This window comes from Carcharodon carcharias, chromosome 21, assembly GCF_017639515.1.
Source record: "Carcharodon carcharias isolate sCarCar2 chromosome 21, sCarCar2.pri, whole genome shotgun sequence".
In the NCBI taxonomy this organism is placed as follows: domain Eukaryota; kingdom Metazoa; phylum Chordata; class Chondrichthyes; order Lamniformes; family Lamnidae; genus Carcharodon; species Carcharodon carcharias.
Genome location: NC_054487.1, coordinates 56,257,491 through 56,272,493, shown reverse-complemented (window position 1 = coordinate 56,272,493; position 15,003 = coordinate 56,257,491). Strand labels below are relative to the sequence as shown.

Sequence of the window (15,003 nt, the reverse complement as noted above, 5' to 3'; positions counted from 1 at the left end):
CAACTTCATCTATAAATGACAGTTCATTTTTGTAACATGAATTAATGTATGGTCAACATTAGAAAATGTTATTTACAACTCTGGGCAAGCAATATGTTGTCAGGTTATTATATACTACAATCTTAGGCAGTTAACATAACCGATATGCAACATAAATTCCATCTACTTCTATTGCTCTGTAAATCCTACATGATATGTTACGCAAATGATCTCTTCATGGCTATGATTAACTTGCACCAAAGACCAAATTTGATCTTAGTGAACTTGAAGAAGAAATATTGTACTCTATGGAATTAATACAAGAAAAAAATGCATCAAAAAGAATATAACTCAAATCCTTTAGTGTAAACATTTGGTTCTTTATTTTTTTCAAATAATTTCAGCTCTTACATGCTAACATACTTTAAATGGTTGAACATCTACCGCATCAATAAGCTCCAATATGACTTGGAAAAACCTACCAAGAGATCAAATAATTTGCAACAACACAATTAAAAGGTGACAATAAAAAATAAAGGCTAAATTTTATATACTGTATGATTAATAAGTGATATAATTGCATTTATATAAAATAGCTTCTGCAAAAAACCGTATGGTTATAAAATTATTTCTTTTTAATTTTGTGGAAGACCTTAAACTATATTTTGACTATATACAACCCCAGTAAGAATTTTCCAACAATGTCTCTGTAAAACAGCAGATGTAGCAAACCCTATTCTAACTTTTTGTTGCATATTTTCAATGTGGCAGCTGTAGCTGATGTATCTGGTATGAAAAAAGCTTGAGCCTATGAATACGTTTGAAATTTTAAAAAGTGGAGGGTGTGGCACATACAGTGTTCCACAGGTAACTCTACTTAACAAAACATACCCTGCTTCAGTAGTACGTGCTTTGGTTTTGGCTTTAGGCTATTGCTGCCATCATCTAAGCTGGAAAATTCTGGATATTAACCCTTTTGGGTTGCATATTGTCTTTTTATAAAGCTAGTTAACATGTTGCAATGTACAATGTGGAGAATTTTAATTACATTCAGTAATTTAATCGTATGGCAAGGTAACAATTTGTCACAATTTTTCAAATGGTGCAAGCATCAGGTGTATTGTAACATTTTTTTGCCAATGCTCTCTTTTTAATACTCTGGAGCAGGTTAGAGAGTTTAAAACATGACAGGCAAAGGGACAAAAATTGTTGAAATGCTTACTGAAGGAAAACTTTAATAAGGATCATTATACATTCTGGATGGTGCTGGGAGAGGATTCAATTCTGAAGGCATCAAAACACAACATAACTCCTGTGGAGCTATTTAGTTTCCAATTAAAATGACTATTCAACAAAATACTTAGCTGGCATTAGCTGTAGGCTATTCCAGACTGGCACTCTAGATGTGTAAATTATAATGACGTGTTTTTAGAAAACCCAACAACCTCAAGTAAAATTAAACAAAGGAAATTCTTTGTTGCATTGTGTTTTAGGAAATAACACGATTATCATCTCACTGCAAAATGACTCATCTCATCTTGTTGCAAGTCTCTACTATTTAAACAGTATGAAGGATCCTATGCTCAGTGTTTAATCCTTTATCCTTACCATCTTGCTAAGTACAGTACTGTGAATCGGAGAATCGACCTTCTGGTTTTATGGGACACAATGGAGTGAAAAAGCAGTAGGGCTAAATTGCTGAAGAAAGGCAATGACTCATTTTGTTTACAAAAGCAGTCATATGGTATATAACAGTGTAGGAATGTAGGTGTTAAGCTTAGATCAGTGTTAAAATGCGGAGTACCATAAAAGGATAACAGAACACTCCAGGGATAAGTAATAAAATGCAAGATCATGCACCATTTTTTCCTATGACAGTGCTATTAGTTTAAAGGCACCAAGTTGTTTCTCCGAAAAGAAACTGAACTTCCATTTGGTGGGAAGCTATACATGATAAAGTGATCAACCACTTCTATCAATATTTTCCTATTTACACTTCTTTCTGCATTGATACCCGGATACTGCTGAACATTTTCCCCACAGCTTCGTAGAAAGGGTCACAGAAGGTGTGAATGCAAATAGAGTAAACTCTGCTGATGCAATAGATTTCAATCAAATAGCTCTTAATGCAGGGCATCACGGCCCAAATGTGGATGAATGTTAAAATCGCAAAGTAAATTCCCCAAATAATTGCTAAAGGTATCCCAAGGAGTGCTGACAGCAGGCGGTAGCACCAATATTTAGACACTGTGAAGACAGTAAAGCTGGCTTTCCAAACACCATCAAAGCTGTGAGTTCCCTCTGGTTCAGCAATCACTTCTTCAAAATCCACCTATGACAGAAGAAATACAGAAGCATTCTGATTAACTTCTGCAGTAAATGCATAACCATTGTACACAAATTAACCATCAAAATATGCTGAGCAGCAACAATACTCAACTGCTTTTTCTACACAAATAATATCTAAAATCACTGTTCTCTATGAATCAGAAATATTGAAATGCGTCACATTCACCAACTCATTATTGGTGAACTCCATCAAGCAGACTGAATGGCAAACTAATATCACTTGCCTGCTCAGCAGCAACACCCATCCTTCTTCCTAGCCTAAGTTCTTCTCTGCTGTCTTGCATTCTAGCTGCCTTCAATCATTTATCTTCTGTTCAGAGCTTTTTCTTTCAACTTCCTCATCCTTTAAAGTTTAAGTTCTACCCTTTCTCAAATTTCTATTTTTTAAAGAAAGTAAATTCCTTTGGTTACAATTTTAGCTTTTGGATTCTCTCCATTAGGATTGAGTTGAGAATGTTAAAGCTCATTATACAAAGGGCCTTTGCAACAGAAAAGAAAGAGAATGTGCTTTCTATCCTCCAGACATCCTCCTTTAGCGAAAATAGAGTAAAGTAACTGGTTTAACTTTTATGATGAAAATTAGATCGGAAAATATATGTGGTAAACAATGGAAATTGGATACACAATAACAGTAGAGATGGGTTTAAAGTCAGAGAACTCCTAGGTATGTGTAAATGAGTTATGACATGCTGTAGCCAAATCACAAATTTGGATGCAGATGTAGAAACAATCAGATAGAATATTTCATATGATCATTTGGAAGCACATATATGAGAGCTTGGAATAATGGTGCATTGTATTATGGAGCAGGTAAACCCCCAAATTAACACTGAAAATGGCAATATACCGTACACAGACCCTTGGTGTAAAAATATTTATATACCTGCTGATTCGGTAATTTAACTGATATTAAGAATAGAATTACATTCAAATGATAACAGAAACTATAAGCATGGACTAATTTGGATTAAAAAAAAAACGTTTTTCCCAAGGTGCCTGTAGAAAAACTCTATTGCATGGCTTTAATATAACAGCCAGCAGTGTGCTGCACTCTGAAGAACACAACCATTTTGACATCACTTAGAAAACTTCAGTCATATAATAACGTAGCTCTTTAAGGACATGTGTTACATTTATCCAGCAGCCTGATGATTTTCATGTGTGCATGGAGACAAACCGGAAGGCATTTAAACACTAACACAATATGACTATGGCCAATTTGCACTAATTAAACCAAAATGGTCCACACACAATGGAAATAATAGTGGCTTGGTATCTTTCACTTAAATAGCTTTCTGACACATCACTGTACTGGGTATACTACAGCTCAAGTACAAGAGAGAAATTTCAGTAGTAAGTTTTCAGCTTAAAAGAATTAGGTAATGAGTAGAACATTTTTGAAGTATAATAATTCTTGCCTCAGCTTAATTAGCAACTGCTTTCTCTAATACTGGCTATGGATTTCATTTATGGGTGAACAGTATCAGGTAAGTGTAGTGTTTGAAATAGATGTGGTTTAATTAGAGCTAGAAATGAGCTGACATCAAGATGGAGTAGTAGTGTCAGAGAGAAAGGATAGTTGGCTGGGTAAGGAGGGCCATTTATTTACATAGCACCTTACTGCATCTCTCAAAGATGTCTCAAAGTGTTTCTAGTGAATTAAATGTATCTGAAGTGCAATGATGTTATCTCTGCAAATGCAGAAGAAATTTTGCACATGGCAATGATATGAATGGGCAGTCAATCCGTTACATATGGAAGATGCAAAAGACACTAATTAAATGCAAGTTATTTCCTTTTTTAAAAAAAGATTTGACAACTCTATGGCTTCACAAGTGCTAAAAAATTGTACTATTTGCTATTTATAACAAACTGATAAATGTTTTATTATTTTGCTATGGTCAACAGTGGAAATTTCTACATGTGTGGTTTCTGAAAAATATTTGCACATCTTGTACATAATATTGTTTGGTATCCATTTGACTCTCTGTAATTATGAGGCTTCACTAATGTAGGCAAGAATAAGCTTTCTATCAACAGTGGAAACTTAAATTTAGCATTTTTGGAGAATTGCCACATTCTATCATTTGGCAATGATGATGAATATGTTTAACAACCCGCCTAAGGAAGAATCATAGACTTCTGCAGCACAAAAGTAGGCCATTTGGCCCACTGCGTCTTTGCCAGCTCTCTGACAACGTATTATGTTAGTCCTACTGCCAAGTTTCTTCAAATATGGGTTCTACTTTGACCACTGTTTCCCAGTGGGGTGATGCATGTTCTAAAGGAACATAGGACTTAATAACAAGGATAGGCCATTCAGCCCTTTGAGCCTGCTCTGCTGTTCAATAAGATCATGGCTGATCTTTTTGTGCCTCAACTCCACTTTGCCGTCTACACCTCCAAAACTCGACTCCCTTGTCAGGAAAAAATCTAACTCTGTCTTAAATAAGGACAAAGTCCCCACCCTCCACTAACAGCTCTTCGTTTAAAAAAGCTCTCCTTTATTTTAGTGATGTTTGTAGAATTAAGCCTTCTAGTTGCTAATTTAATTACCCACTTAAGGGCCTCAATTGGCAGAGGGGAGGGAAGGCTGTCTATGGGCCTTCTTACCATGGACTTCGGGGTGGAGGCGAGAAGGTGGTGGGATGCCCACCTGCCACCCACCACCAAACACACCACAGGGGAGGGCACAAGATTCCACCCGTCGTTTCAACTGCAGCCTAACCAATGATATACATACATTTATCATTACGTCAAGTAGCAGCTTTCACTCAGCAGTAGAACTGTGGTTGTGGGTTCAAGACTGGCATCGGAGCTTTGAGCCTATGAGTTAGGTTGGCACTGCAATGCAGTGTTAAAATGTGAAAGGTGCTTTCTTTCAAATGACACTTTAAACCAATGTTGTCCAACAGAAATTGCTGATTAGTCACCAGTAAGGCCATGGCAGCACATACCAATTTCAGTAGAAAGTGGCTTGCTTTATAGGTAAATGTACTCCATGTGTATATTTACTAAAAATCTACTACTATTCAACGTAATAAATACACACAATCAAAAAAAACCTTCACATATTCTGCTTTTTGTCTTACTCTTTTACCAACAAATGCACATGAAGGTTAAAGCACACAATGTGGCTATGAGAATTAAAATCACCTGCCCAACAGTGTCTATTACTCATTTTAATTTACTAATCAGTAATGCAATTAGTCACAAATGGATTCCCAATTAGCTACATGTGGCTAATATATTGGGCAACACTACTTTAAACAACCAAGGCCCGTCTGCTTGTTCAGTTTGGGTGTAAAGGATTTGTGGATGTCAAAGATCCAATTTAGCCCCGTGAAGAAGAGCAGGGGAGTTCTCCGGGTGTCCTGGTTAACATTTACTCCTCAATCAACACCAATAAATTACATTATCTGGTCATCTGTCTCGTTGCTATTTGTGGGACCTTGCTGTGCGCATTTTGGCAGCCGCGTTTACCTTTATTACAACATTGACCACACTTCAATAGAAATTTATTGGCTGTTAAGTACTTTGGGACTTCCTGATGATGTGTAAAGAGCTATATAAATGCAAGTTATTTTGTTTTTCTTGCTTAAATACTCCTATTAAAAAAACTCATGCTTTTTGTACAACTTTATCAAGTTATTTTCCCATTTTTTAAAGATTTTATATTAGAACTCCCAAGTTTCTATCTTCTGCTGCTTCTAAAGCTTTATCATTTAGTATTATTTCCTCTCATTCATCCTTTCAAAATGCATCACTTCATATATCTCTTTATTAAATTTCAGCTAACATCTATCTACCGAACCTAGCAACCTCAGTCTCCATCCTCCTGAAGTCCTTTTCATAATTAACCAGATTGCATGTTAGCTTGGATATTTTTCATTGTTTCTCTGTTGGTTGGTCTGCCATTTTTTTCTTTCAAGTTTCCCTGGGCTGATTCCTTAGCACGTTGAAAACAATTTTCCAGGGAAGTACCATTATCTTTGGACTTTTCCCTCACCTTTTCAATATTTTTGTATCGAACCTGATCGTGTAACAGCCACTGTTTCCCAGCTGTTCCCTGACCCTTAAAGCACCTATTTGTCCCACTTTAATTGTTTGTCATTGTGATGGCTGTCACTTTAAGTTCAGTTCAACTGAGTACGGGTCACGTGATTTGTTCAACCAATATGTGGCTGGCCTGGGGGAATAAATTCTAGGGAGGGGTTCCCTAGGATAAAATGGCTGTATTAGGGGCTGGCTGGATACAAGAAACCCATGGAAGCTCTTGTGTAAATAAAGTTAGTTTTGTTTGACTAAGAAGCCTCCCAGAGTGTGTTTCTACAGGCATCATATCTCTTTTGCACCATCAAAAAATCAGATGGGAGTCTTTGTTTTTTTGGTGATGTGTAGGGCATCTTGCTGGTATTGTATTAAAGGCAGTGCATCATCATTTTACATAATTCAGCTCCACTGTAAATTAATTGTGCTTCTGTGGATTCCAACCTTGACTGGATAAGAGTTCAGTAAAGTATGTGTTCCTTTTCCCCCTGCATTAAAAGCCTGGTGCCAGTCTTATTTCTCCTTGTGTAGTAAGATTTCAGCCTAGTTTTACCTGTTGGTAACAACTGCTGGCAGCTTAAAAATCATTTCCCTTGGCATTAACACTTCCTTTAAAAGCCAGCAGAATTACTAGGCCAACCAGTATCTGCCAACTGTTGAAATATTGACACAGGTAACAAGAGTTGGAAATTGGCCTTAACCCTGCAGGTACTTAGTAGTTTTATTTTAAATCAAAGACCCAGCCTCTCCTCTCAAACATGGTTCAATGTGGCACAATTCCAAACATGCTCAAATACCCAATGATTCAGGGGGTGGGAGAGTGGGAGGAACAACAAAGAATTTTATTCACTGAACCCAGCCTGCATATATCACTTGGTTAGACTTTCCTGCTTTCCTTCTAACTGCCTATGGTAGTAGCAGCCCAAGGACAGCAGTAACCAAACAGTTGGTGGGTGAATTAAAAGCAGAACCTGTGCCCATGAGTGTAAAGGGAACAATTTTATTTTTGGCCATCAGTTACTAGTACTCTGGCCAAAATAATGCAGCAGTGCAGAAGTAAATGCAAATCAAAAGTACCAAATAGACATGGTAAAACGTTAAAATGGGCCACGTCATTAAAGAAAATGCAGCATTTTAGCTGTGGTGATTTGGAAAGTAAATAGAAAATCAGAATCAAAAGTTTTTTTAAAAAATAGTGAAGGATTTAGTTAGCTTTAAATAATTACAGAAGAAAAACACTAACATTGTAACACCAAAGTATAGATTCAGGGATAGACCTAAAATGAAAAGCGGCATTTATTTTTACTTCAGTTAAACTATTTTTCAAAATCCATATTTGTATACAGCTTTTGCACTTTGTCACTTTACATTTTTCCTGTCTGACACAAAGAGTAAAAGCAAAGCATTGGCTCAAATGGTTAACATATACTGACATCATGCAAACTCCTGGCCTATGCTGCTGCTTTAATGTTCATAGCTGTATTTTTTAAAAAGGTGAGGCGTCCTGTTTTTATATACACTTAGCTAGAAATGCAACACTAATGAAGACAGCTGACAACTTGTGGTTCCTTCCACATCTTAAAATAGAAGTTTTAGTGTCTGAGGACTTTAAAAAAAAGAAACTGTCCCTTAAACAGAAAAAAAATTGTTTTACAATTAAAATACACACATTTAACATTTGCTTTTTGTTTAAGACTTTTGATCACAGCAAGTGGTTCAGTCAAAGAAAGTGACGTGTTTGGAAACTTCAGAACACCCTTCTATTCCTCAGTGCAATGGTCATGGGTAACAGTATGTGAAAGAATTAAATTCAAAGCAAGGCACATCAAAGCAATTTTCCTAGTAAAGATTCAATTCAATACTTTGTTACTATGTTACTATACAGGCTCCATGTGTGGATTTTGGAAGCAACTGAACATCCAACAAGTATTATATATAAATATATATAAAATATAAAATCTATGATCATCTAAACTTTTCCACGTGTTAAGTTTCCATAGTGGTTGGAATTTTTTTAAGCGCAGCATATAATTTGCTCTGCCGTGTCTTCATCAGAAAAAAATGTCAATGAGCCTATCAAACTGGTAATCTACCCTCCTCATGCTTTCCATGGTTAGAACTAAAGATGGTGTCACTGTATCTTCTTTGGTGGGGAATAGGCTTCAGTTGCTAAACAGATAGTGAAGAAATTATTTTCTATGGTAGAAGATAATTACTGAACAATCAGCTTTAACAGTACAGTTTCTGTACTTTTTTAACTGAAATGTAATGAAATAAATTTAGTGTCAGGTACAATGGGTGAAACAGTAACACCTATACCGCATTTATTATGTTATTGCACACATTCACATATATAGTCTTGATTGACATTTTATCAATATTATAATGCCCCTTTAAAGCTACTATTGGACTTCAAAAAGTATCAACAATATTAAATGTTTCAATTCTACACATGACCATTTGCCCAGTTTTACCTTTGAAAGTCGATGATTGTAAATTTCTGGAGGTCAATTAAAACTGTTTTTAAAAAAAAAAATGATTGGATGTTTTAAAGGTGCACAAGCTTTACAAAAAGAGTTTGGCAAACCTGTTTTTGTTTCTTCCAATCACATAAACCTGTCACTTATATGTGATGTAATGATAATAAGTACAAAAGGAGCTCAGGTTAGTCTTTTCTCATGTAAACACTGCCTTTTGTGATAGTTCCTTCACCCATCCAATGTCAGTCTGAAATTTATAAATTGCCTCATTTGGTTTGTTGGATTCTTTTGACAATGTACACATGGGGATTAGTAATATGCTGTGTGTGGGGTGGGGAGGAGGTCTCCTAAAGTTTTTGATTCTGATGAACATTGAGAATAATAATCTGCTGTATGTTGGTCTTTTCATAGCTATGTTGAGTGGACTGAGCTCAGTACTGGGCTGAGTAGGAGAGATGCAGGCTGGATGAAACTAATTGCCAAGTGCAGTGGGCTGGGTGTTGGAATGTTGTGGGTGCTGGGCTGAGTGGGAGGAGTGCAGTGGGCTGGGGAATGGGTGCAGTGGGAAGAGTGCAGTGGGCTTGGTGCTGGGTGCAGTGGTTGAGGAATGGGTGTGGTGGGTGAGATGCAGTGGGTTGGGGGACAGGTGTAGTGGGTGAGGTGCAGTAGGTTGGGAGATGGGTGTAGTGGGTAGGGTGCAGCGGGTTGGGGATGGGTGTGGTGGGCAGGGTGCAGTGGGTTGGGGATGGGTGTAGTGGATAGGGTGCAGTGAGTTGGGGGAGGAGTGTGGTGGGCGAGATGCAGTGGGTTGGGGGGGTGGGTGCAGTGGCTTGAGGGCAGTGGGTGCAGTGGGTTGGGGAAGTGGGTGCAGTGGGTGAGGGGAGTGGGTTGGGAGAGAGGGTGCAGTGGGTTGGGGGAGTGGGTGCAGTGGGTTGAGGGAAGTGGGTTGGGGGGAGTGTGTACAGTGAATTGGGGGAAGTGGGTGCAGTGCACTGAAGGAAGTGGGTTGAGGGGAGTGGGAGCAGTGGGTTGAGGGAAGTGGGTGAAATGGGTTGAGGGGGGTGGGTGCAGTGGGTTGGGGGAGTGGGTGCAGTGGGTTGAGTTGCAGTGGGTTGAGGGGAGTGGGTGCAGTGGGTTGAGGGGAGTGGGTGCAGTGGGTTGAGGGGAGTGGGTGCAGTGGGTTGAGGGGAGTGGGTGCAGTGGGTTGAGGGGAGGGGTGCAGTGGGTTGGGGGAGTGGGTACATTGGGTACATTGGATTGAGGGGAGTGGGTACAGTGGGTTGAGGGGAGTGGGTGCAGTGGGTTGAGGGGAGTGGGTGCAGTGGGTTAAGGGGAGTGGGTGCAGTGGGTTGGGGGAGGGTACAGTGGGTTGGAGGAGTGGGTACAGTGGGTTGAGGGGAGTGGGTTTCAGTGGATTGAGGGGAGTGGGTGCAGTAGGTTGAGGGGAGTGGGTACAGTAGGTTGAGGGATGTGGGTACAGTAGGTTGAGGGATGTGGGTGCAGTGGGTTGAGGTGAATGTGTACAGTGGGTTGAGGGGAGTGGTACAGTGGGTTGAGGGGTGTGGGTGCAGTGGGTTGAGGGTACAGTGGGTTGAGGGGAGTGGGTACAGTGGGTTGAGGGGAGTGGGTGCAATGGGTTGAGGGGATTGGGTGCAATGGGTTGAGGGGAGTGGGTGCAGTGGGTTGAGGGGACAGTGGGTTGAGGGGAGTGGGTGCAGTGGGTTGAGGGGAGTGGGTGCAGTGGGTTGAGGGGAGTGGGTGCAGTGGGTTGAGGGGAGTGGATGCAGTGGGTTGAGGGGAGTGGATGCAGTGGGTTGAGGGGAGTGGGTGTAGTGGGTTGAGGGGAGTGGGTGCAGTGGGTTGAGGAGAGTGGGTACAGTGGATTGAGGGAACAGTGGGTTGAGGGGAGTGGATGCAGTGGGTTGAGGGGAGTGGGTACAGTGGATTGAGGGGACAGTGGGTTGAGGGGAGTGGATGCAGTGGGTTGAGGGGAGTGGGTACAGTGGATTGAGGGGACAGTGGGTTGAGGGAAGTGGGTACAGTGGGTTGAGGGGTGTGGATGCAGTGGGTTGAGGGGTGTGGATGCAGTGGGTTGAGGGGTGTGGATGCAGTGGGTTGAGGGGAGTGGGTACAGTGGATTGAGGAGACAGTGGGTTGAGGGAAGTGGGTACAGTGGGTTGAGGGGAATGGATGCAGTGGGTTGAGGGGAGTGGGTGCAGTGGGTTGAGGGGAATGGATGCAGTGGGTTGAGGGGAATGGATGCAGTGGGTTGAGGGGATTGGGTGCAGTGGGTTGAGGGGAGTGGGTGCAGTGGGTTGAGGGGAGTGGGTGCAGTGGGTTGAGGGGAGTGGGTGCAGTGGGTTGAGGGGAGTGGGTGCAGTGGGTTGAGGGGAGTGGGTGCAGTGGGTTGAGGGGAGTGGGTGCAGTGGGTTGAGGGGTGGCAAATACCTCATCTGAGTTCAGCGATGGCCACACGGGTTTTCCGAACAGGCTAAAGGAACCCTGCGTATAAGCGCAAATTCTAGTCGGAATCTGAAATCACTGAGCATTTCACGGCTGATTTGTCACTTAAGCAATTCCATGTTTACCTTCCCAGCTCTGTGACGGCTTCTCACTAGGAATCCCTCCCCGGTGCCTGTAAAGCCAAGTTAAACTCAGCCCGGCAGGGGGTAAAACACCAAACTCCCACACAGGGGGAACACAACCTGCAGGGAAACAGTAACAATGACACTTCGAGGTGTTTGTCAATAGAGAGTTTGGACTTGTACTAGAAATTACCCTGTCCCTGCAAAGCTGTGACTGCCTTCTGTATAACTGTTTAACTTGAGTTCTTGCATAAGGTGCAACTTTGAGAAACTTTTTCCCTCTTCCTTACCTTAACCACATCATCATTCAGATGTTTTGGATCTCTGTTGATCAAGTCGATCTCTTTGGTGTGAACATCAGTCACGTATTTCTCGTTCATCTTCTCATCTTCCATTTTATTATTGGGTTTGTAGATATTCCCGTAGTCTCTGATCGGCGACGGGTATAAAAGTCCCTGGGAAGGAAGAAAACAATGTCTTTTCAAAACAAACTTAGAGCCGCTCCGACATAAAACGCTGAAGGTAGCCGCCGCCTGATGCCTAAGAGGAACTTATTGGAGCCTGATCGCATTTAAAGGGAAAAGTAGAGCGCACCACACCCCTGCAAAACGGAGCTGGCGGCAGCAGCGCCAGTGCCAAGTCGGCAGCAGGGGGCAGCAGAGGGAATCGCAGGAACAGAGTGAGGCAGTCCAGCACAGCACTGAGCCATGTGCTGGGAAACCTCTCACTCAGAGACACAACGAGGCAGTCCAGCAGAGGACTGAGCCATCTGCTGGGAAATCTCTCACTCAGAGACACAGTGAGGCAGTCCAGCACTGAGCCATCTGCTGGGAAACCTCTCACTCAGAGACACAACGAGGCAGTCCAGCAGAGGACTGAGCCATCTGCTGGGAAATCTCTCACTCAGACACAGTGAGGCAGTCCAGCAGAGCACTGAGACATCTGCTGGGAAATCTCTCACTCAGAGACACTGTGAGGCAGTCCAGCAGAGCACTGAGCCATCTGCTGGGAAATCTCTCACTCAGACACAGTGAGGCAGTCCAGCAGAGCACTGAGACATCTGCTGGGAAATCTCTCACTCAGAGACACTGTGAGGCAGTCCAGCAGAGCACTGAGCCATCTGCTGGGAAATCTCTCACTCAGACACTGTGAGGCAGTCCAGCACAGCACTGAGACATCTGCTGGGAAATCTCTCACTCAGAGACACTGTGAGGCAGTCCAGCAGAGCACTGAGCCATCTGTTGGGAAATCTCTCACTCAGACACAGTGAGGCAGTCCAGCAGAGCACTGAGACATCTGCTGGGAAATCTCTCACTCAGACACTGTGAGGCAGTCCAGCAGAGCACTGAGACATCTGCTGGGAAATCTCTCACTCAGACACAGTGAGGCAGTCCAGCAGAGCACTGAGACATCTGCTGGGAAATCTCTCACTCAGACACAGTGAGGCAATCCAGCAGAGCACTGAGCCATCTGCTGGGAAACCTCTCACTCAGAGACACAACAAGGCAGTCCAGCAGAGCACTGAGCCATCTGCTGGGAAATCTCTCAGAGACACAGTGAGGCAGTCCAGCAGAGCACTGAGCCATCTGCTGGGAAATCTCTCACTGGGGGACAGTGAGGTAGTCCAGCAGAGCACTGAGCCATCCGCTGGGAAATCTCTCACTGGGGGACAGTGAGGTAGTCCAGCAGAGCACTGAGCCATCCGCTGGGAAATCTCTCACTGGGGGACAGTGAGGTAGTCCAGCAGAGCACTGCAACTATCTTTTAGGAAATCTCTCATTGCAGGGATACAGTGAGGGACTCCAACACAGCACTGCAACCATGTATTGGAAAAACTCTCGCTGAGGGATATAGTGAGTCAGTCCAGCAGAGCACAGGCAACAATCTGCTGGGAAGTTCCCCACCAAGAGGTCCAAGGAGCGAATCCAGGCTTCCCATTCCCAGTAAAACACCGGAATAATCTACTGGGTAATCTTCCAACACGGGAAAGCAAATGAGTCCAGGAGCCGCACTATAAACACAGCACTGGAACGATCTGCCGGGGATTCTCCCAGTACAGTCTCACTTCCCTCGGCACAACTGCCGTCACAGGCTGGTAGGCAGAGTTAGCTCCAACATGCCAACGTCCAGTCTTACACCGGCATCTCGCATTCCCTTCCTCCCAAAAGTTCTTAAAAAAACCCAGAAAACGCAGGATGTATAAATCAGAAGGAGCTTGGGAACTCAAGGAGTGAGAGCGGGAATCAGATGTTAACAGGAAAGGAATGTTTGGGGAGCTTCCACTCCCGGGGAACGCTTAGCTTCGCTAGCCAGTGCAATGCAGGATGGCACCAACGGCCTGAGTTCAATCCCTGTACCTGTTGAGGTAGTTCATGGAGAGTCCCATGCTTGATGCAGACTGGTGCTTTATATAACCACTTGTCTGTCTGAGAGATGCTGTGAATCTCTGAATTTAACGGGTAGATGGATAGGTAAAGTCAACTTAATTAATGCCATAAAATAGTGAAATACAAAATTCTTGAGAAGTTTGACTTTTTCCAAGAGGGTCAGAGTGCTAGTCTCACAGGATAAAGGGGTCCGCAAGTTAGGACTGAGATGAGGAGACATTTCTGCATTCAAAGTATAGTGAACCTTTGGAATTTTCTGCCTTGAATGCTCAGTCTTTGAGTCTATTCGAGAGATATGGGTATAATTTGGATACCAAAGGACATGGGGACAAAATGGGGATGTTGAGGTTGGAGCTGAGGTAACATCAGCCATGACCATAATGACTGAATCATATTGAAGGGCCGAATGGCTTACTCCCATTTATTGAACTCTCATGTCCTGATAAAAGTTGGTATTCTCTCCCAGATGTCATTCCGGCTCACTAACTTCCAAGCAGTTTCGTGTTCCATTGATTTGCAAGATTTTTTTAAAGTATTTGTTTTTTTAAAAAAAAACCTCTCGTGTATTTTCGAACTTTTTTTATTAGCATGTGCCAGAATATTTTGCTTCTCACCACCATGGGGTTGAGTTATTCTGCAGCGTCTGCCCGCTATCACTACACGACCTTGCCTGCATTTTTTCCCAGCGGATGAGAGGCGCAATTCGCACAACCAACTCCCCGACTGTGCTGATCCGTCGCTGCTATTCTGCGCGCGTTCAGTATAGTCTCAATCTTCAGAAGTTGCAAGTCCAGTTTGATAACCCTTCTAAATATTCGTTACTAGGCGGCTGCACCCTTCCTTACCTCAAAGTCCCCGCTCTTGTCACCAGACATAGTTCCCCAAAGAACCGGAAGGTTTCACTAAGTCTGCTGCAGCTTTCGTGCGATGTATTAGTACCCTGCGGAAGGAAGATAGGTAGTGATCGCTGGGCTTTGTGGCAGATGGCCAGTTCCCCAGGGCTGCGTTGGGAGCTCTGAGTTTGAAGAGCACACTGCTCCTTAATGTAAAAAACACCAAGTTCCGAGTGACAGCTGGAAGTAGGGAATGCATACATATGCAGTGAATCATAGCAAATATAGGACTGCAGGACCGGGCACGGGCTAATGAGACAGTGGAGAAAAATCTGCATGA

At 42.6% G+C, this 15,003-nt stretch overlaps 1 protein-coding gene across 1 annotated transcript; it reads right to left on the bottom strand.

Moving 5' to 3' along the window:
* Positions 1-338: 338 nt before the first annotated feature.
* On the bottom strand, positions 339-15,003 carry cav1 (caveolin 1). The gene is made up of 3 exons (XM_041216087.1): positions 14,676-15,003; positions 11,734-11,898; positions 339-2,311 (listed from the first exon to the last, which is right to left on the bottom strand). The coding sequence occupies exons 1-3, from the start codon at positions 14,703-14,705 to the stop codon at positions 1,970-1,972; spliced, it is 537 nt and encodes a 178-aa protein (XP_041072021.1). The 5' UTR covers positions 14,706-15,003; the 3' UTR covers positions 339-1,969.

What these genes read in the sequence shown, in the direction of transcription:
- cav1 (XM_041216087.1), bottom strand. Translation starts at nt 14,705, where the DNA reads ATGTCTGGTGACAAGAGCGGGGACTTTGAG. An exon ending in ACAAGAGCGGGGACTTTGAG is followed by an intron (nt 11,899 to 14,675) that starts GTAAGGAAGGGT and finishes CTTCCTTCCCAG; the next exon opens with GGACTTTTATACCCGTCGCC. An exon ending in TGAATGATGATGTGGTTAAG is followed by an intron (nt 2,312 to 11,733) that starts GTAAGGAAGAGG and finishes CTTCTGTCATAG; the next exon opens with GTGGATTTTGAAGAAGTGAT.